At 54.2% G+C, this 20,379-nt stretch overlaps 10 protein-coding genes and 3 non-coding genes across 13 annotated transcripts; 5 read left to right on the forward strand and 8 right to left on the reverse strand.

Moving 5' to 3' along the window:
- Positions 1-48: 48 nt before the first annotated feature.
- On the forward strand, positions 49-923 carry SAICODRAFT_32318 (LSM-domain-containing protein). The gene has a single exon (XM_019168181.1). The coding sequence runs from the start codon at positions 206-208 to the stop codon at positions 524-526; it is 321 nt and encodes a 106-aa protein (XP_019020786.1). The 5' UTR covers positions 49-205; the 3' UTR covers positions 527-923.
- Positions 924-1,401: 478 nt separating this feature from the next.
- On the forward strand, positions 1,402-1,710 carry SAICODRAFT_37691 (uncharacterized protein; the record flags this gene model as incomplete). The annotated part of the gene is made up of 1 exon (XM_019168573.1): positions 1,402-1,710. The coding sequence occupies one exon, from the start codon at positions 1,402-1,404 to the stop codon at positions 1,708-1,710; it is 309 nt and encodes a 102-aa protein (XP_019020787.1).
- Positions 1,711-2,268: 558 nt separating this feature from the next.
- Positions 2,269-2,907, reverse strand: SAICODRAFT_44535 (aquaporin-like protein; the record flags this gene model as incomplete). Its single annotated transcript, XM_019168784.1, has 1 exon — positions 2,269-2,907. A coding segment is annotated over one exon (639 nt), but the record flags the coding sequence as incomplete, so codon positions are not given.
- A 442-nt stretch (positions 2,908-3,349) lies between these two features.
- SAICODRAFT_t176 lies at positions 3,350-3,420 on the reverse strand. The gene has a single exon. It is a non-coding gene; the product is annotated as a tRNA-Gly (tRNA).
- Positions 3,421-3,510: 90 nt separating this feature from the next.
- On the forward strand, positions 3,511-4,888 carry SAICODRAFT_191726 (uncharacterized protein). Its single transcript, XM_019166060.1, has 3 exons — positions 3,511-3,595; positions 3,654-4,696; positions 4,735-4,888. Exons 1-3 carry the CDS (start codon positions 3,571-3,573, stop codon positions 4,738-4,740), a joined length of 1,074 nt encoding a protein of 357 aa, XP_019020789.1. The 5' UTR covers positions 3,511-3,570; the 3' UTR covers positions 4,741-4,888.
- A 258-nt stretch (positions 4,889-5,146) lies between these two features.
- Positions 5,147-9,950, reverse strand: SAICODRAFT_22235 (uncharacterized protein). The gene is made up of 7 exons (XM_019166537.1): positions 9,856-9,950; positions 9,497-9,804; positions 9,288-9,405; positions 9,053-9,230; positions 5,824-6,122; positions 5,499-5,747; positions 5,147-5,473 (listed from the first exon to the last, which is right to left on the reverse strand). Exons 2-7 carry the CDS (start codon positions 9,547-9,549, stop codon positions 5,408-5,410), a joined length of 963 nt encoding a protein of 320 aa, XP_019020790.1. The 5' UTR covers positions 9,550-9,804; positions 9,856-9,950; the 3' UTR covers positions 5,147-5,407.
- A 103-nt stretch (positions 9,951-10,053) lies between these two features.
- Positions 10,054-10,898, forward strand: SAICODRAFT_32322 (Sedlin). Its single transcript, XM_019168182.1, has 2 exons — positions 10,054-10,465; positions 10,520-10,898. Exons 1-2 carry the CDS (start codon positions 10,370-10,372, stop codon positions 10,847-10,849), a joined length of 426 nt encoding a protein of 141 aa, XP_019020791.1. The 5' UTR covers positions 10,054-10,369; the 3' UTR covers positions 10,850-10,898.
- A 1,771-nt stretch (positions 10,899-12,669) lies between these two features.
- SAICODRAFT_48563 (uncharacterized protein) lies at positions 12,670-13,152 on the reverse strand (the record flags this gene model as incomplete). The annotated part of the gene is made up of 1 exon (XM_019168931.1): positions 12,670-13,152. A coding segment is annotated over one exon (483 nt), but the record flags the coding sequence as incomplete, so codon positions are not given.
- Positions 13,153-13,767: 615 nt separating this feature from the next.
- Positions 13,768-13,839, forward strand: SAICODRAFT_t171. Its single transcript has one exon. It is a non-coding gene; the product is annotated as a tRNA-Glu (tRNA).
- A 576-nt stretch (positions 13,840-14,415) lies between these two features.
- On the reverse strand, positions 14,416-15,459 carry SAICODRAFT_62897 (SURF4-domain-containing protein; the record flags this gene model as incomplete). The annotated part of the gene is made up of 3 exons (XM_019169951.1): positions 14,416-14,899; positions 14,974-15,261; positions 15,347-15,459. 3 exons carry the CDS (start codon positions 15,457-15,459, stop codon positions 14,416-14,418), a joined length of 885 nt encoding a protein of 294 aa, XP_019020793.1.
- Positions 15,460-15,708: 249 nt separating this feature from the next.
- On the reverse strand, positions 15,709-18,510 carry SAICODRAFT_98266 (alpha/beta-hydrolase). Its single transcript, XM_019172152.1, has 4 exons — positions 17,467-18,510; positions 17,051-17,298; positions 16,771-16,936; positions 15,709-16,233 (listed from the first exon to the last, which is right to left on the reverse strand). The coding sequence occupies exons 1-4, from the start codon at positions 18,491-18,493 to the stop codon at positions 15,794-15,796; spliced, it is 1,881 nt and encodes a 626-aa protein (XP_019020794.1). The 5' UTR covers positions 18,494-18,510; the 3' UTR covers positions 15,709-15,793.
- Positions 18,511-18,842: 332 nt separating this feature from the next.
- On the reverse strand, positions 18,843-18,913 carry SAICODRAFT_t175. Its single transcript has one exon. It is a non-coding gene; the product is annotated as a tRNA-Gly (tRNA).
- Positions 18,914-19,318: 405 nt separating this feature from the next.
- Positions 19,319-20,242, reverse strand: SAICODRAFT_32325 (uncharacterized protein). Its single transcript, XM_019168183.1, has one exon. The coding sequence runs from the start codon at positions 19,757-19,759 to the stop codon at positions 19,559-19,561; it is 201 nt and encodes a 66-aa protein (XP_019020795.1). The 5' UTR covers positions 19,760-20,242; the 3' UTR covers positions 19,319-19,558.
- Between the last annotated feature and the right edge of the window lie 137 nt (positions 20,243-20,379).

A 20,379-nucleotide genomic window follows, 5' to 3' on the forward strand; every position in this document is an offset into this window, starting at 1 on the left:
ATCTCGAACCGCAACTGTCATAAAATCCAATTGCAATTGCAATTATCCCAAGAGACGAGATCTTCACCCTCTACAACCCTCTCTCCACCTCCGCGACCACAGCGACAAATCCATCCCGCTTCTACCACATCTCCTCGCACCACTCCGCACTCCATAACCGTCCCAGAAACCACCCCCCACACAAACCCACACAGAACACCCACCAATGTCCGCCCTAACCCGCTTCATCGAAAAACAAGTAACAATAATAACATGCGACGGCCGGCTCGTCATCGGCATCCTAAAAGCCTTCGACCAAACAACCAACATCGTACTCTCAAATACCATCGAACGGGTCCTCAAAACGCCCCTAGAAGTCCACGAAGCACAGGGAGAAGAGATCGAGACAGAGGTCGTGGTATTGGGGTTGTATGTTATCAGGGGCGATAATGTTGCGGTGATTGGGTTGACCGACATGGATATTGATGGGCGGATTGATTGGGGAAAGGTTAGGGGCGAGGCGATTGGAGGGACGAAACATTTGTGAGGTGTCAACTTTGGTTGTATGTGAGTCTGTGGGGTAGGACTCACGCGGGCTGGTTATGATGCTTGGTATCGTGAGTCGCAGAACAACAGACGTGAGCAGGATGGGGTGGGAATGAAGCACGAGGAAAGGAATACAGAATGGCACAGGAACGAGTGCCGACAAGGCACGACAGACTCGTCTTTGACGCATGGCGAGGATCGACGAACGACACCGGGTAGAGCTGCAGAGCGACCGGCTCGCACGATCGCAAGAATATGAGGGAAGAGAATCAAGGAGCATGGATGAACTGCAATATACCCCAACTGAGAGCAGGGCTAGAAGAGTAGGATATGAAGCTTGAAGTCGAGCGCATTTCGAATAACGTGAAGAAATACCATATCCAACCTCGAACCTCGGAACCAAATCCTCTCAATGCCAATAAATGTATGTATATCTGGTATCTAAACCGAGGTGCTCTATCTAATCCCCACACCCCAATCTATAATTCTATCCGTCTACTCCGGCACCTTCTCCGTCACAACCTCCCTCAACTCACTCCCACCCTCATCCTCATCCCGGTGTTCACCACCCATCGTCCAAACATCCCTCCCTAACGAACTTCCCTGCCTCTCCCTGGTGTTGGTGTCAGCCCCCGCCTCCCACGGAAACGAACTCGCGGAGGCATGTCTCGTCGTATCGCCGCCCTGTGTTCGTTGCGGTTGTCGCGCTCGTAACTCCGAGTCACCAGCACCAGTCCCAGTTCCGCGCGCTGAGGCATAACTCTCGCCCTTGTGACGACTTCGCCGTGAATGCCCGTCTCCGCTGCGGTAACTTTCGCTTCCTCGATCGCGAGTTTGGGGTCGGCCTTGTCGTCCACGTTGCGTAGAGGATCCACCATGGCCATCCCTCACGCTGGCGCTGGCGGTACTTCCTCGATAACTCCCACTATCTTCCCTCACACTGCCCCTAAAACTCCCCTCCCGCCCCCTGGACCCCCCCTCGCCTTCGCGGTCTCCCGACCTCCCATCGTTCGTTCGCTCCCAAAACCTCTTACTAACCCCATCCCTCCCCCTCAAACTGTCCAAATACGCACGATTCAAATTCGTCCCGGCAACGCCCCCAAAGACTTTTGGGTGGTGGAAGTGGGGTTTGCGCATTGCGAGGCCGACGAGGGCTGCTTTTGCTTTTTGTTTGGGGGTGGCTGAAGCTTGTGAAGCACGCGAGGGAGTGCGGGAGTTGTAGGAGCCCGAGTGATGCGAGCCGTGGCGGTTGGAATGGTGGGAGTCGTATTTTGACATGGAGTGGTGCGAGCGGTGTGACCCACGGCCCTGGGTATCGCGTCGACTCCCCCCCTCCGAATGGCGTTCCGCCCTCCTCGTCCCCCGTCCAACATTCAACTCCGGCCTCGACTCCCTCCGATCCTGGCGTTGGTGTTGGTATTCCTTCTCCGCACCGTCAAACTCCGTATCGGTGCCGACTGCGGTATCGCCCCCGTTTTCGAAGTCGAAATCGAAATCGGATTCGTCGGTGGGGTGTTCGTCGATGGGATCCAACTCTCCTTCTTCCCCACCACTGCTCCCATACTCACTGTCATAATCGTCATACACGTCCTTCCCTAAATCATCAAGGTCACCACCCTCCTCAAAAAACCTCCGTTCCTCCTCCTCGACCTCAGTAGCAAACATCCCCTCATAAACCGCCGCCCCAACAACATTCCCCAAAACCGGGACCAACCCTCCAACCCACGCTTCAACCCCGCGTCCACTAACCCCGCTCCACACCCCCGGCCCCCAGAACATCGACACGGCAATCCTCACCCCCGTGTCACGGGCCGTATTAGCACTAACCGACAAATCCGAGAAACTCCAAATGGTAACGGCAAAGATGAGTCCGATCGACCATGGTGCGACGGCGGGTGTGATAAATGGGTTTGAGGGGTCGAGGACGGCCCAGATGGCGAGTGCGGTGAGGATGTCTGCAGAGAGCTCCATAAGTACTTTAGCGCCTCCGCCCATCATTGGGTCGCCTGGAGAGATGTATGGTTGTGCTTCGACGGAGGTGAAGACGGACGGGTTAAAGGGGGAGAAAATGCCGTATAAGAGTGTTGTCGCGACGATTGCGCCGAGGAGTTGGGAGAGGATGTACAATGGGACTTTACGTGCCGGAAATCCCTTGAAGAGCGCGAAGGCGATAGTGAGGCCAGGAGCGAAATGTCCACCAGACACGGGACCAGAAACGAAAACCGCAATCGCGATCGCCACCGCGAACGAGAATCCCGCGATGAGGGCCGGACTCGTATCACCCGGGTTCGCGAGCGCATACGTGGCTTGTGCCGCCAACCCATAATACACAATCACACCCGTCCCGACAAATTCGGCGATGACTTCGCGGAGCCATTGGGGTCGGACGCCTTCCCACCATATACGGAGTTTGTGGAGTCGGGATGGGGGGTGGGGGGTTGAGGAGCGGTTTCGGACGCGGGTAGGGGATTCGGCGGAGATTTCGGCACCGAGGGCACCTTGTTCTGCTTCATTGGGGGCTAGGGCGCCGGAGTGTTTTTGGGATTCGTGGTGCGGGTCCGGATCGTGTTTGCGGCGGTTGGGGTGCTGGCCTCGCTCTGTTCCGTTGCCGGTATCGTCGGTTGATGTGGAGTGGCCGTGGCCGTGGACGTGGGTGTGGGAGTGGGAGGAGGAGTGGGATGTCGTTTCCATCGGTCCTCCTCGTTCGCTTGAGTCTGCTGCCATTTTGTTGGAGTAATCAAAGATGGCGGTATCCCGGTTTGCAACTTTTCCATTATGACGTCGGCAGGGCAATGCAACCAACGAGCAAAAAACTTAACAAACATGCATCGGCCGGGAGTCGAACCCGGGTCGCGCGCATGGCAAGCGCACATCATACCGTTGGACCACCGATGCTGGTAGATGTTTCTCAAATGGCAAACCAAACAGATGACCTGGCAGTCGAGCGCTGTGGCTGTGCCTACATCACCACCCACCTCCGTTTACCTCGAGCACACAGCATACAGTCGAGCACAGCATACAGTCGAGCACAGCACACAACAGCGCATGGCCGACATCGAGGAATCAACAGGTACATCCCCTTCCCACCCATCGCATCATGATCACCATTGCTAACCACCCCGCCCCAGTCCCAACCAAAACACGTCGCGTCATCGCAGACGACGACGAAGACGAGGATGACGCTCTCCCCGACCTCGCCTCGGCTGTATCGAAACCGGCGGTTGCGGATGTGGTAGATGGTGATGACGAGGATGATTTATTCGGAGATGGGGATGTAGATCCAGTTCCTGAACAAGCTGTGGATGAGGACGAAGCAGCAGGCGAAGACGACCTTTTCGGCGATGATGACGACGAGCAGCCCACCTATGCCGACCAATCCCAAAACTACAACACCCAAGACCCCTACACCACCGCCAACGACGACGACGACGACAATGACGACGACACCCCTCCCCTCGAAGTCGACCTCGCCGCATTCCCGAGTCCACCCACCGCCTCCGCACCCGAAGCAGGAGCAGGAAATGGGATTATCCACTCCACCCTCCCCGCGTTTTTAGCGATCGAGAGTGAGTGTTTCGATCCAGCAACATACGTCCCAATCCCGGGATCCGCCCCGGACGCGCTCGCAAAAATCGAAAACACGATTCGTTGGCGCCACCCCTCCTCTCCCTCTTCTTTAAACCCCTCCTCCGCTGTCACCAGCAACGCCCGAATCGTCCGCTGGTCCGATTCCTCCCTAACCCTCTTCATAAACTCCGAGCACTTCCGCCTAACAACAACCCCCCTCCCCCCCTCCCAAACCTACCTCGCAACCTCCCACCAAGAATCATCACTCGTCCGACTCAGCACCACTATCGGACGAGAAATCGGCGTCGTTCCGTTTGGGACGGGGAGTAGGACGCATAGGATGATGGCTGCTGTTGCGAAGGCGAAGAACCCCGTGGCCACCGGCGCAGGAGCAGGAGGAGCAGGAGGAGCAGGAGCAGGAGGAGCGGGGAAGAGGGGAATCATGTTGTATGCGGTAGGTAAGGAGGAGGAAGAGGCACAAGCCGCACATCTCCTCGCCCTCGAAGACCAATTCCGTGCGAAAAAGCGTATGGAGGCAAAACGCCGCGCTGCACGTGATAGGCTGGAATACGGCGAGGACGGGCTTTCTGCCGCTGCACTCGAGGTTGAGGAAGCGAGGGGAGCAGGGGGGTGGGGAGGGAGGAATAGGTATGCGGAGGAGGGGGAGGGGGATGATGGGTTTGTTGTTGAGGATGAGGAGGAGGATGGGGAGAGGACGCGGAGGTTGGCGAAGGTTAAAGCACAAGGGGCTGCTGCGTACCACAACAAAAAACCGAAGACGAAGAAGAGGGGTGAGGAAAGCGATGATGAAGACGACGAAGACGAGGAAGACGATGAGGAGGAAGATGTGGAGAGTGAAGAGGAAGAAGAGGAAGCGGTGATGACCGACGAAGAAAATGACGACCGGAGAAAATCGGCGAGTCGGAGGCGACAGGCGCCGGAGTTTAGTGATGATGATGATAGCGACGAGGAAGCGAAGGCCGGTGCTGGCGGTGCTGGTGTTGGGGGGGAGAGGAAGGAGAAGGATGTGAGTGTGAGTGTGGAGGAGAAGGAGGGACAGAGTCAGAGTCAGGGGCAGAAGGCGAAGAGGAGGAGGATTGTTGAGAGTGATGAGGAGTAGACGTGAGTGGAATTGAGTCAGTGGCGGCGAGTAGAGTGGTAGTGTTACGGTCGAGTAGCCGGGCATGTGGTATTTGAACAATGAGAAATCGGATGCAAGGTTTAAATTTTGGGGTGTTATCGACGTCCGGGGGCGCGTATTTGCTCAATTTCATCGTGTGTTGACCATAGGCGCCGGCGCACGAGTCTAGTCTATCTACTGATACGTCCTCTCCAACTCCAAAAGCATCCGATACACCTCTTCCACACTCTTCTCCCCCATCTGCTTCCCATCCCTCGTTCCTCACCGTAACAGTCCCGTTCTTCATCTCTTTCTGCCCGACGACCAGGGTGAAGTTGGCTCTTCGTTTCTGTGCTTTGGATAGGGGTTTGCCTTCGGATGCGTCGATGTCTACAGAGAATGTACGAGTCGCCAGTTCTAGTGTCGGAGTTGGTGGTACTGGTTCAGTCGTAGTAGAAATACCGGATAACCGTCTCTGCACGGCTTCGGCATACGCGATGACATCCGCCGCCGTCGTCGCTGGAATTAACCGTCCCTGTATTTCAGGTTGAAGATGTGGGGGAGTTGATAGTCGAGTTGGATGGTTGCGGTTTGGTCGCGTCGCCCCGCACGGTCTTTGAGTACGATGTCGATCTTTGGTCCATCGCCTTCCTTCGCCGACCATTCCCGTCCAGTGGTATCGTATCGAGTGCCTCCTTCAACGCATCCTCAGCTTGCTCCCACTCTCCCAACCCCCCAATGAACGTCTCTGGTCTTGTCGACAGGAACTCATAACTCGGGAGTTGAAACACAGTAAACACCGCATGTACGAACCTCAACGTATCCGCATTTTCGGAAGCGATTTGAGTGGGTGTACAGAAGCTGTGCGCATTATCCTGATGGAAACGCCGGACACGGGTGAGGCCTTGTTCTGGTGTAGTGGTGAGAAAGCTGCGTAGCGGATTGGTAGATCGCGGTAGGAGCAGTCATCGGATGCGTACATCAGACAGTGAGTGACCTGGGCAGTTCATCGGTTTCAGTCCATACTCCTCATCTTGCAATTACGCTCCTTCGTCCTTGGCTTTCGCCGCTTTAAGCTCCGCACTAGCACTCCGCCCAGTGACCGAAAACATGTCTTCTGCCTAATTCTCCCAATGCCCACTCTGCTCCCACAATGTCTTCTTGTAAATAATCGGACTGATGACCGCCTCGTACCCCGTAATATTGCTTCCTCATGAAACTCAGAAACTTGTTGAATATCCGTGTACCATGAGGGAGGAGAAAGACTGAGCCTGGTGTTAGAGGGGAGATTGTGTACAGGCCTTGAGCAACGGCAATGGATTGGCTGTGGAGGGTGAGGGAGGAGTGGACTTCTTCGTAGAGGGTGCCAGCGGTGCTGGCGGGGTTGGTGCGGCGGGTTCACAGGTGACGCAGTCTGTCGGATACGCTGCCAGCCTTGTATATTGGATCAAGGAAGGTATGTAACGCACATACATGGTCGGCGTGTATTCACGAGGGCCACCCTAGGTAGTAATTGCCCTCGTAGGCTCGCGCTGTTCGCCATGAACTGTCTCATTGTTGTTCAGGTGGAGTGGATGTGGTGCTCGATAGCGAGTGTGGAGAAGTGTGTCGGTCGTTCACGGCTGAACGTTGGTGGTGATGACCTCGGTGTCGTCTCGGCGAAAAAATCGCCGTGAAACAACTTTCGCGTCCGGTGTAAGAATTGTTAGGATTGTCTGACGGGATCGATGGGGACGGAGGGAGGAGGATGGTGGAGTGTTCGGGTGCCAGAATAGTGGTCGCGGCCCGCATTCGGCTCCATGAATCCATATGAGGCCGTACTGCAGTGTGCAAAATTCTTGACGCGGCGCATTTTACCGCCTATCTGCGCGGGGATAGTTTCATGAACCCCCCCCCCCATCTTCATGGACAAGGCTTGGGAGGGCGATTTCAGGGTATACGTCGATAGATCAGACTCTTAGGAATCGATAGATGTCCTCGAAACGCGTGTAGTACCGTTTCTCAAAGAGTTGTGACATTATGAAGGATTTCGGCTCGGGTGCATGATGTTGCATGAATATGCATGAAAACATCGAAAACACTCTCTGGACCCACAAGCCTCAAAAACTGTTAGAATCAAAGAAACCACACGCAGAACATGTTCATCCAAGCTCCTTCTATCTCATGGGACCCAGAGCTGCATCTGTAGTGCCTTCCAGGGTCCGTTTCTTTCTTATAACTGAAAACACCTTTTCAGCATGAAGCGACTGAAGGAGGCCTTGTGGCCCAAAACCGGTGGCACGACGTGATTGCTAAGGATAGGTATGATCAGTTTGAACCCTTACTCGACCTCCGAGGCCTTTATCTATGTTGTTTTAGGGGTTTTTGTCATATGGAGTTTGCGATTCGCGCGCACATGGGAAAGTCACGTCAAGAATTTTGCACACAGCAGTAACGTAGACACCGAAATTTCGAATCCGCTCCGACGGGCTGTGCTACGGTATAGCTCCGAGCAAGGATGGACTCTCGTCTTACTCTTTAAACCGATACGCGTAGCTGATACTCCTCCAGACGACATGCTGAAGCCCGGATGTATCAATGTCGCTTAACGTTGACATTCGGCACAGCCAGAAGTGTTCAGACTCAGGATCGATGGAGCACGAGTTATAGCTGCAATGATGGCTTCTCACGGGATATAGGTTGAGGCAGGGAGTTTTTGTACACGCCATCAAATTCACTCAATCTAGAGCTACTATAGTCACACGCACAGGAACGACAACTCAAACTTCGTGACAAATACCAAGAAAGTATGTCCGCCTCAATCCCCCAACGATTAAACCCCTTAAGAGTAAGACCGAAAACGGGCAAGAACCAAGGCGATTCCCCTCTCCAAAGCGGGAACGCGTAAACAGAGGTAGGGCCAAGCTGGTTAGGCTCGGTTTGTATGCGACTGTTCACGAACGGGGCGCCGTAGCGCTGCTTTGGTTGAGTATAAATGTTTTTTAGGCATTTTCCTCTACTGATGTATGTTGGGGAATCCTTGAGGGGGGAGGGAGGCCGGGGGTTATATAGAGGTCGGTCGTGGAAAATTTGGATTCGGGCGGGGCTGGTGAGGCGCGGCTGCGCAGGGGCATTCCCACTCGGGAGGTGTAATGAGGATATCGCCGGAGAAGGACAATGCCGTTGTGGACAGGATCAGCGAGATTATACTCTCAGACATTTCCAGGGACAATATGCTCATACGGAGTGGTAGCAGACAACGCTTTGTACCAACAGGTTTGCGTTGAGCTTGTGCGTGGGAACACGTAATCCGGACATGTAATAAACAGCTACAGGCATCATGAGACTGAAGCGTTTGACCCTCTATTTTGGCGCCAGGTATCAACGTCTATCTGTTTGTTGGTAGCATCACCATAGTATCTCCATCCGAGGCTTTCTTCGTGTCAGCATGCCGGACGCCATGTGTCGGCGGCATGCGAAGTAATCAGGAGGAAGCTTCAGCTTCATTGCGCCCACCGCCCCGTTTTCCAAACAGGTAGACATATCAAATTACTATTGCCCGATAAAACATGGGGATTCAGAAGACCCCTAGCCACAATCACAATCGCGATCCTGACGGCAAGGCTACTCGTCCAAGCCTCATGGTGACTAAGAAAAGAGAAAAAGAACAACAACGCCCTTAGCAAAAAACGTCCAATCTTTCTACCGCTGCATGTGCGCAGCCGTGAAGCCAGAAGCAGCACTCGTCAATCTTGATCAACATATCCGCACATTGATGGCCCCCCCACCACCATTCGCAGCCCACGCGACCCATGGTCAAGCCTCCGTCCACCTGTCGTGTCCAGCACGCAGTTCAGACACCTTCTCCACCATTCTCCCGTTTCCCGTATTCGACACCCCAGAACCTATTATCCCTCCCATTCCCAACCGGTACAGGCGAAGCCAACGTCGGCGGCGCAGGCGCCCGCCGCGGCGGTTGAATCCCACTCATCGGTATATTGTGCAACGCTTTCGAGATTTCTTGCATAGCCGAGGAATCCTAGAGCAACACTTAGCTCCCAACCAGCTATCAAGGACTGGAGTATGAGAGACGTACGTCCGTAATCGTGGCTCCTGGCGCGACATCACCCGCACCCATATGTCCCACATGCTGAAATCCGGACGGAAGACCAATCATGGCTTTTGAGATTCGGGGGCGGTGTTGATGTTGATTCCTATCACGGTCGATGAGTCAGAATGTGTCACTTTGCGGGAACGGAGAGGGAGGAGGGCAGGTGAAGGAGAGGAGGGGAATAGGGAGCGTACCGGTTGTTCGAGCCATCGCAGGGGATACATGGAAATAAGGTTGCTAGTTGCATTGTTTGATATCGTGTGGTTTGCGAGGAACGCTTGTGGGTGTTAGAGCTGGTGGGAAGTGAAGTGAAAGAGCGGGGTATGTGCTGATTGACGATATGCTCTTGTGACACTTTCACTGTTACCGATCAATTGCAATTGCAACGTCGATGCACTTGCAATATCGGAGGGAGCCGGTCTGTAGATACGTCGAAGTATATCCTTCTTTCTCGGGGATGAATGCACCGAAGCTTGATTTCGTTCCTTGTAGCACTGCCGACCTATTCCCGTCCGTCAATCAACGGCCAGAGCAGACAGCGAACCACACAAACCTTGAGCTTTTCAAACGGCTGTGAGTGACCAAAAACCGACTTGGCTTTCACTCTCTTGATCGAGTGCGTTCTTCTCCTTTCAGTGTTTCTTTGTCGTCGCGCGCCGTAACTGGCATCTGTGAGGCTGGCACACATGAATGCGCCGCGGGTAGGCGGGTATGCACATTGATTGAGCTTAATTGTACCCGGTGATTCCAACATCCTTCCACTCAATAAAAGAGACTGGCATACGGCTCCGTACAATGCCAGTCTTGCTATTGCTCTTTTAAGATTTCTGGGTTTACACGGTGTCTCTATGACGCTGGAGCACGTGAGGTCGTACTTCGGCCGGTACACCCATCAGCGTGTCGTTCTCGGGAAGGAGAAGAAGTCTACGTTACCTACACTTTATGACGTCCTCGTCATTCTTCACTGGTGGTGATCATCACAACTCGTTCGGGTTGACACGCGACCCATCTACTTGATCTCGGCTCTCCGTCTGTTCGAAGTCTACATTCGTTACCTCAAACACACGATGTCGTACTACCTTGCAATCGTCGGTACAAAGGACAATCCAATCTTTCAGATGGAGTTTGGCTCTTGGAGAGGACGAGGCGATGGTGTTCCTCGGGTGAGTGAATCGTCCGCGGTCGACATCTGGTGATCAATAGCTAACAACAAGCAGTTCCGCGAAGCCATCCGCCACATGAATCAATTCATCGTTCATTCGGCATTGGATATCGTGGAAGAAGTTCAATGGACCTCATCATCCTTCTACATGAAGAACATCGACCGATTCAACAACTCAAACATCTCCGTCTTCCTCACAGCAGGAAACATCAAGATCATGCTCCTGCACAAGAGTAAGCAGGATGATGCGATTCGGGCATTTTTCCAGGGGGTGTATGATTTGTATGTCAAGTGCCTGCTGAACCCATTTTACACAGTAGACGCACCGATCACGAGCCCAGCGTTTGAGGTGAAGGTTAGAGCCGCTGCGCAGAAGTATCTGTGATGGAAGCATGGTAATGGGCATTACCCGAGCAGCGAAACAATAAGGGTATACATGTTTTGCTATCGTGGTGTAGCTACGAGCTATGGGTTCCAAAGTGCTATGCAATTACGATTATATCCTTCATGATGCACGTTCTCCTCATCATCCTTCTCGGCCCACTCCCTCTCACTCCCAAATCAACGCCGGCACTGCACCCTCTCCCTCTCCCTCCTTTTTCTCCTCCCCAACCTTCTGCACCTTCTTCCCAACAACATTCCAATCATTCTCCCTCGCCTTCTGCACGCCCCCGTTCTTCTCCCACTCCTTCACCCTCTCCGCCTCCACCCTCCTCTGATGCGCACGCAACCTCTCCAAGCGCTCTTCTTCCTCGCGCTGTTTGACGGCTTTCGCGCGTGCACGTTTAGCCGCATTTTGGCGCTGCTTCTTCGTCTGCTCCTCCTCCTCCTCCTTCTTCGACCTCTGTTTCGACTGCTGAGAGGAAGAAGACGGGGAGGGCGACGATGTGATTTTGAGGGAACGCGCGACGCCGGTACCGGTGGGTAGCATATCCTCGATTCCGGAATACGCCTTGCGGGCTTTTTTGTCAGCGTGTTGGGCTGCGAGATGAGTCGCGCTCGCGCCCTCTTGCCTTTGTGCGCCGAGAGCTGCGTAGGGGTTACGCGAGGCGAGACCGGAGCTGTTGGTGCGACCATTTGCGGTGAATCCGGATGCGGGTTGAGCAGTGCTCGTGGGGAACGTGAACTCGAACTCGTCCTCTTCTTCCTCTTCGTCTTCATCGGGGATGGACGGGGTTGAGGTCGACAAGGTCGCGGGCGGACTCGGCGGCGCTGTAGCTTTCACGGACACCTCCTTCTCCTTCTCCGCCCCCTTCCCCTTTCCTTTCTTCCCCTTCTTACCGACCGCGGGAGTAGCCTTCGCCACCTCCGCAAAACTCGGCTGCGGCTCCTCCTTGAGAGCCTTCGCGAACGTCTTCCCCTTCACCGGTAACTTCTCCAACACCTCTTCCTTCGCTTTCTCCCCCTCCTTCACCGCGTCCGCGAAGCTCATCCCGGCCGGTGTTCCATTCTCTCCTTCTCCTGCTTTCTTTGTGGTTGTCGTGGGCTTTCGCTTACGTTTCTTATCCGAATTCGACACGTCGCCCTTGGATTTGGAAGAACCGGCACCCCCGGTGGAAGTGGGTTTGAGGAATGCGGGAGGTCCGTTAATGGCGATGTAGGCCGCAGACACGACGACGATGAATATCGTCCATGAGATGATTGGGTTCATCTTATCAATTGCAGTTTGTATTGGTGAAGATGAGTTTGGAGCGGAGTGGGTGTTCAGAATGAGTTGGCGTCATTCGGGTCGCGGTCGCAGCCAGCTGGGGCGCGCGCGAGTGAGTGATGTGGCAGCTGCCTGTGCACAGACCGGATTGATATATCATGAATTTTACAGATTTCTAGATCTTTGTGAGGAAGGGATGGCAACCAAGAAATGAGGGGTATGGCAAGGGACACACGTCAAGGAGAGCGGAAGGTGGGATATTCGTGTGTCCGATTCTCAGACATCTGCGGATTAGTATGATAAGCTACACCAAGCAAGCCATACCCTCGACAAGTCCGAAATCCTGTCTTAAGTCCATACTACAGTATCCCTCCACCTCCCCACAACTCTCAGTCCTTGATCTCCTCCAATCCCCACCTCCTCCCTCCCTCCCCACCCTCAATCCACAGCGTAAACCTCTCCACCCCCCACTCCTTATAAACCCCCTCCTCCTTCCCCACCCCAACCTCCCCCTCCCCCTGCCCTTCCTTCCCCTCCCTCAAAATTCTCTTCCCCCGATACCTCCCCCCAACTGCCCCCATCGCCCTCGCATGCGCCGGCCCCCGTCCAGCCCTCCTCGCATCCCCCCTCGCCCTCCACACACACGTCGCCAAATTCCGTCGTTGGCCCGAGGTGTCCTCATCCGCATCCCCGAACCAGTATTTCAGTAGACCGCCGTGAGTGTTGGCTTCGGCGTGGGCGGCGGAGTCGAGGTGGGAGAGGGTTGTGCGGTCGTGGGGGGTTGTGAGGGGGTGGAGGCGGGAGTGGAAGGCGATGATGTAGTATTCTGCACGCCGCCGCTTTTCGGTGTTGGTGTTGAATGTTGGGGGGAGGGAGGCGACGACTTCGGACCAGTTGAAGGCATCTGCGTACGCTGTCGTTGCGTATGCCTTACTCAGTGGCCGCAAGTTTTGTAGTGCAAGGGCCAAGTCTTGTGCATCCTGATCGAGGGTTGACAGGTTTAGGAGATGTGGTTCAGAGGGGTATGGTGATGATTGTATCAAGTTCGGTGGTGCTTGCGTTGCTGGTTCTGGTAGTGGTTCTGCGACCTGCCCCAGCTGCGTAGGTTGTGGTGCATCGTGGAAGTGAGGTTTGGTCGTCGCCGAAGATGAAAATGGACATCCTTGTCCGCCACTCGCACCAGTTGTACCAGCTGCCTCGTGCGCCAGTGTATTCACCGTCTCAGGAAGATGCATCCTGTGTATTGCCCTTTCGTGTTGTGGGACTCGTTAACCTTTCCACCCCAGCGGCGTCCCTATCCTTATATACCCCCATCGCCGTCGCCTACCCAACATCGCTCATCGATGGCGACATCCGAGACTTCGGAGAATACGCATACGCATAGGTGAGGTGTATTGCGTGCTCGGAGTGCGCAGTGCAGATTTTATGGGTCAGGGCTAGTAACGTAGTCTGGGGGGGATGTTCGATTGCGTTATCGATTGCGCGATTATGAGGGAGCGGAGCGAGGACAGCTGTATAAGGATGCGTCTCGGTCCGTATGGTGGGACAAATAACAGCAAGGAAGAAATAGCGACGAGTCTCGACGATTATCTGATTTGCCACATTTCGTGTCGGGGTTATGTATTATATTCAAATTTGCCAAAACAAACAAACATTCCGATATGGTCTAGGGGTTAGGATTGCCCGCTTTCACCGGGTCGGCCCGGGTTCGATTCCCGGTATCGGAACATCTGTTTTTTTGCCTGTCGAATTGCAGAGCATGCACGACGAATCGTCCGATCTCCCCATAACGACTACAGGTCGCGTTCTTCGTCGCAATGCGCATTTTCTGTGCCAAATGTATGCACGAGGTGCATAACAAGTCCGGCCCTCTTCCCACGCTATACCATGTAAATCCGTATGATCATCCGGCAGCTAGCTGTTGAGGAAGCAGTCACTATGGCCTCTGCCATCCTTCGGTGCAATAATCACACTTCTTCTACCGGATGGAGCTCGTTTACAAGGTGGTCACATTAGGCCATCGGAAGATGTTGCTGCCATTTTCGAGCTCGATGTTCGTTGAATGCCTCCATGAACCCGAAGCTTCCGACACAACGTGAACAAAATTCGTGGGACGAAACGAGCGCGAGGTTCAAAAGAAACAAAACAAATCGATATCAAATATATGCTCACGGGAATCAATAGCTTCCATCCATCCTCCACTCTCACAACACATCCACTAAATCGAACCTCATGATCAGCTTTTTCCGATGGCCAAAGAGCCACACGGTACACTCCTGCTCCTCCTTCACCCTTCACACAGCTCAGTACACCTTCTTCTTCTCATCCACACTCAACCCCCCAGGCCCAACATTAACCAACAACAAAAACCCGCCCATAATACTCAACGTCTGAAAAAAATCATACTTCAAAAAATCCCTATTCGGATGCGCAGAATGGACACTCCACCAATTATTAATCAATACATTGCCGACACTCAGGATCATCACCAACACGGTCGCCGAAACTTTCGCCTTGAACCCGACGACGACCATGAGGCACGCGACGAATCCGACGAGGGTCCAGAGGATGCGGAAGATTGACCAAGGGGATTGAGAGCCGTAGATGAAGGAGAGGAAGAGGAAGATGAGGAGGGTGCGGCCGGCGAGGGTGAAGTAGGTCGTGCGGGCGTGGGAGGGGTCGGTTAGGGTTGTTAGGGGGGTGAATAGCGAACGTGTCGAGTGTTTTTGTTTTTCGGTCAGGGAGGCGGAGAGGACCATCAATAATCCACCGATGACACTCAAGTTGCTATATTGCCCATCATTAGTATCATGATAGTAGGAGGGAGAGAGTGTACACAGGGGAGAGGGGGAGTCACGTACCGCAAGAAAAACGATAAATCGAAAATCAATCCATACCCCACAGCCTGTCCCACAACAACCCCCAACAACCCCCCAACAGCCCACTCAACCCTCTTCTTCGCCACCACAGCTCCACTCGCACCGACCATAACGATCACATTCAGCATCAAGAACAAATGGCTCAGGCCGCGGGGGAAGTGGCGGTATTGCTGGAGGTAGGCAAGCTGGTCGCTGAACTGGGTGGTTATGCGGAGTGCGTCTTCGAGGAAGGTGGAGATGATCAGAAAGCGGGATAATGGACCCAGGTAACTACACATCACACATAGTTGTCAGCCAATTGACTCTCACCCATCGTCACCACAACAACGACGAACCACGGAAGGGATAAACTCACGGCTTAATGACCTCCCCAACATTCTCCAACACCGCCTCAATCTTACTCGTCTGCTTCCGAATCGCATCAACGAACTCATTCCCCTCGCCCGCCAACCCTTCACTCCCGACCATGCGTGCGGCGTATGGGTTGACGTTGCTCTGATGCATTGGGGATTGGTTTGCGTAGTGTTGTTGGATGTAGGGATTAGCTGGGGCACCGCGGAAGGACATCTTGATTGTTAAGTTGACCCGGTGTTGGAGACGGGATCAATTGGTCTTTGTCGAAGTGGACACGTTGCACGCCAGATCACGGCTGCTGACCGAGGCTGAAGCTGGTGGTGGAGCCGCGCGCGCACTCGCAAGGCACGGACGATGAGCAGTGACGTTGCAACCGCAACCGAAATACCAGAATTACAATTAACCTGTCATCCTAAACTTATACCATACTGTAGTTGTAAGCGGCCAATCACTTATGCTCCTTCTTCTGCATCGTCTCAACCCAACTCGCCAACCCCGCACTCGTCTTCCCCCTCGCCTCCTCAAGACTCCTCATCGCCTTCTCCATCTCCTCCTTCGTACTCCTACTCACAACCGCGCTCGGAGGCGGCCTCTCTCCCCTAAGTCGGCCCTCCACGAATCCCTCCTTCTTTGCGCGCGCGTAAGCAGTCGCCCGCTCTTTTTGTACCCGGAGTTTCGCTTTCTTGTATTTCGCGTCGAATTTGGATTTTCCTTCCATCCAGCGCTTTACGGGACCTTCCTTGATTACGCCGATTTCCTCGAGGGGAATGGCGAGTTGGTACATCTCACTCTCAGGCTCCATGGGACGTGGACGACCATGCGTGTCGACGCGGAGACGGATCATGTTGTTATGGAAGGGCCCCTCATGACCAGTCATGGTGATGGGCGCTGCGGCGCGGGGGTCTGCGGGGGGTGCAGTGTCATCGGAGTCGTAGTCCGAGGTAGACGGAGCCGCTTCGCTTGTGCCTTCGTCCATGGCAGACAACGAAGTCTTTGCCATGCCGTGCTCGATGTCGGCGGTGGACGCAGCAGTGGCAGCAGCGGCCTTAGCACCGGCTTCTTTAGCACTTCCCGAGCTCTCGGTCACACCCATAGACGCAGGCGTAGTCTTTCCCGTAGTAACAGTAGAGGTGGTAGAGGCAGTGGTTGCAACCTTCGTCCCCCTCCCAATCCCCCAATACTCCGCAACAGGATCATCCAAAACCTCATCCTCATCACCCTCCCACCCATACATCCCCTCACCAACATGCACAGCCTCGTCCTCACCCGCATAAGCAGCCCTCCAATCAACCATCGACTTATCGCCAGACGCAGTTCCCACGCTCTGTCCCCCCGCCAAATCTTGTCCCAGAATGCCCTCTCTCTCATACGTCCTCGTCGCCTCAGCTTGACTCTGACCCAGCCCAGTTTGTCCTCCGCCAAGACCTTGAGACTGGGATGCACCCTCCTTCCAGGCTTCTTCGATACACCAAACACCCCAGTTCGCGACAGCGCGGTACATGTATCTCGCAGGACGGGTGAAGCTGAGTGTGGGCGTGACGTGACAACATCCATCCCAGACCATGAGTTTCACCTTAGTGGGGGGATACTTCTCCCCACTTCCACCTATAGCTGCTCCAGTGGGAGTGCCGCTCGTACTGGCCCCAACACCCGAGTCCGTACCAGCGGGGTGAGTACCGGTGGCTCCAGGTGCCTGACCCCCAACATGCCCAGCCATCGCATGCCCAATCCAAATCATTTCATCCCTCAACATCTCCGCACCACCCCCCACAACCAACGTCGGACATAACCCACCCAAATCCTCCTGCATAACCGGACTCACGAGTCGATGCGCCAACAGCTCATTCGGTGCATACAACTGGATTTGGTCACGGATTTGGATGAGGGTGTTGTTGATGATGATGGAGGTATTCTTTGAGGGTGCAGCGCGGCGGGCGGAACCGTAGGTTGAGCCTGAGTGGGGGCCGGAGGAGGAGGGTGAGGAGTGGTTTGCGGCGGGGTTGATGTGGTCTGGTTTCGGGACGCCATCCACGGTGGTGGTAGGGTCCTCGGCAGGGTCGGGATGCTCGTTCGCCGGCGGCAGTTCCGTAACATCATACCCATGCCTATGGTCCGTCTCACCCACCTCCATCTCCTTATGCTTCTTCAACCCTAACCTCTCCAACATGCCCTTCTTCTCTCCCTGCCCCTGCTGCTCGATATGTCTGTCCAACTCTCCACTTCCGCGTTCGGCGGCAGAGATGTCGGCTTGTGTCGGGGGAGGCCAAGTGAGGGATGGTTTGTGGAGGAAGCCGTGGGCGGGGATGTAGTCTCCGCTGTTGTCTTTGACGACGGACGGGAAGGAGTGGGTCAGGTCTACCCAGGGGGAGATGAGGACCAATCCGGCAGGAAGGGGAAGGCCTTGGTCGCGGAGGATGCAAGCGAGGGAGAGGGCTGCTCCACCTCCCGCTGAGTCTCCCGCGAGGATCAAGGATTTGGGGGAAACTCCGCAACCGCCTTCAGAAATTGGTGCGATCAACCAAAGATACGCGGAGAGGTTATCGTGGAGACAGCATGGGAAGGGGTACTGCGGCGCCAAGCGGTATCTCGGTGCGCAAGCCCTGGCACCTAACTTTCTCGCGTGACGCTGGATCTGATATCGGTGTTCATCGACGGCGCCAAAGTAGTATGCACCGCCATGAATGTACAACATCACCTTTTCCTTCGTCATGTCGTGCCCGGGAGTTTGACGCGACTGTTGGCGGGTGATGTAGTCACGCTTCATCTCGATCCATTCAACGTCGAGCGGGGAATGGCGGATCTGCCACCATTCGCGTCCACCCACTGCCTCAATTTCTTCCTGTCCCAAATTCTGCTGCAAAACTGACGCAGCGAGGTCGATGAATGGAGACGGGATAACTTCGATCTCGTCGTGTACCCATCGTGGAATGGGGACGTGCATCGCCGTAAAAGCCTGTACCTCATCAACCGTGTGATGCGACGCGACTTCCAAGAATCTCCTCACGAGCGCAAGTGCCTCATGGTAGGAGAGCGCGTGGGTCGGGTCTTGAGTAGGGTCTGTAGATTTTTGTTTCAGGAAGTGGGAGAGGAAGGTTTTGAAGAATGTTGGTGTTGATGCCGCGGCGACTGTTGCTGTGTTGAATGTCATCTTGTCTATTGTCGTTCTTCTTGTTCAATAGAGAGCGTTGTCGTTGTCAGATAGTGTTGGTGTTGCGAGTGTATGCTGCTTACAACAGGACCCCCTGAATAAATGCGCTCTCTTAAAGGACGTTTTGGTGGTGAGCCGATTTCGGTACGCGGGGTATCTATGCGCGGGTGGCTGGCAGATATGATGTCATGTACCAACCACTGCCATTGACACATGTAAATTGGGTGATCACGGAAGCAAGACTAAAAGATGTACCGTTGTGTGTATGCGCGGGATGATCAGCGATAGATGGCCCTGACCGTAAAGCACGAGGGACAAAACTGAAAGGGCTTCGCTGCTCAATAAAAAATGCATCGGCCGGGAGTCGAACCCGGGTCGCGCGCATGGCAAGCGCACATCATACCGTTGGACCACCGATGCTGTTGGATGCGTTTGCTTTTCATTTTAGATTTATGTCCAGTCACTCATAACGTGGTCACCTTTACTTTATCCTCACGGTACACCTCGGCTTCATCAGTCAATTAGGTGAGGTGAAGGATCTTCATTTGAACCTCACGGTTCTGACTGTACGCCCTTGTCGAGGAAGAGACAGTCATCTTTCTATCATGCCATATCAAAAGAAAAGTCCTCGTCTCCGCGCACTTGAATCCCGAGGAGGACTTCATTGCGGGCCTAACTGGTTCCCTGTGCTCCGAGAAGGATGTAGCCAAGGCTTGGACGATTTTTCCAGAGAAACAAACGACGTATTGGTACTTACTCGTTCGAAATACCACGGACATAGAGATACGATCGCAACATGAGATATAGTACGATAAACAGAAACACCAGGAGAGGTTGCCTCAACACCAGGCAAAAGCATTTCCGCTAAGGACATCCTCTTGACACCCACGCACAAAGATAGGAATCCAAGAAATATTAGCTGAAACGCTAACCCATCCTCCTCCCTGGTACGTTTCTCCAGTCCAACCAATAGGTCCAATTCGTGACTGCTGACCTGAAGGTAGTTTCGGAAGATAGACATGGTCCTCCGTTACCCCGGGCTCAGTCACCGGCGCCACAAGCAGCTTAGGTCCAAACATGTACTGCTCCTTTACGTCCCCCTGTATGTTTCTCGAGGAGGGAGTCGTAGTCACCGATGGCTGCCACGGCGACGTAGTAGTCAACGACGGTTGTGGAGTGAGTTATGATCCGCGTACGGTTGGAGGAGAACTCCATGCGGCCCTTGGAGGGGATATTCCGGAAAAAGAGATAACTTCCGTTTGACATGAATACTGGGATAGGGTTGAGCGTGTTAAACTTGAACAGATCAATAGTTTCGCCTTTCTGATTGAGGAGACCTACACATGTGTTCCTTGTCAGTTATCACAGCGAGCCGTGGGCACGTGGAAGTACAGATCATTCTGATTGTGCCCAGTCCCAAAAATATGCTCTTCCTCAACCCCAACCGTAACCGTATCAAACGAAAACGTGGCCCAAAAGTTGTTGGAAGGCCACCTCTCCCCACAATACCTCGGCGGAAACCCCTTCAACGCCCAAGTCTCCTCCAGCACCAACGTCTGTGATCCATCCGCCTCAACCCGATAAAACCTCAAATTCCCGCCATTTGACGCTACACACCGCCATCCCGTTCTGAATTGTAGCTTCTACCGATGTCGAAGTATCCTGAACTGCAGACTTTTCTGGACTTACTGGACGTCATACTCCACGCGCGCATTCCCACACATCCGACTTCGGCACTCCCAATCCACGTTACACCGTAGCTGCAGAAGCGTCATTCTCGAAGCATCTGGCTGCATCTCGTGCATCGCCGCCCAGAATATATCAATCCTCAACCCCTTCGATCCGACCTCCCTCTAGCAAACATACCTTGATCTCTACCATGAGGT

The sequence above is a fragment of the Saitoella complicata genome, assembly GCF_001661265.1.
Source record: "Saitoella complicata NRRL Y-17804 unplaced genomic scaffold SAICOscaffold_32, whole genome shotgun sequence".
Classification (NCBI taxonomy): domain Eukaryota; kingdom Fungi; phylum Ascomycota; class Saitoellomycetes; order Saitoellales; family Saitoellaceae; genus Saitoella; species Saitoella complicata.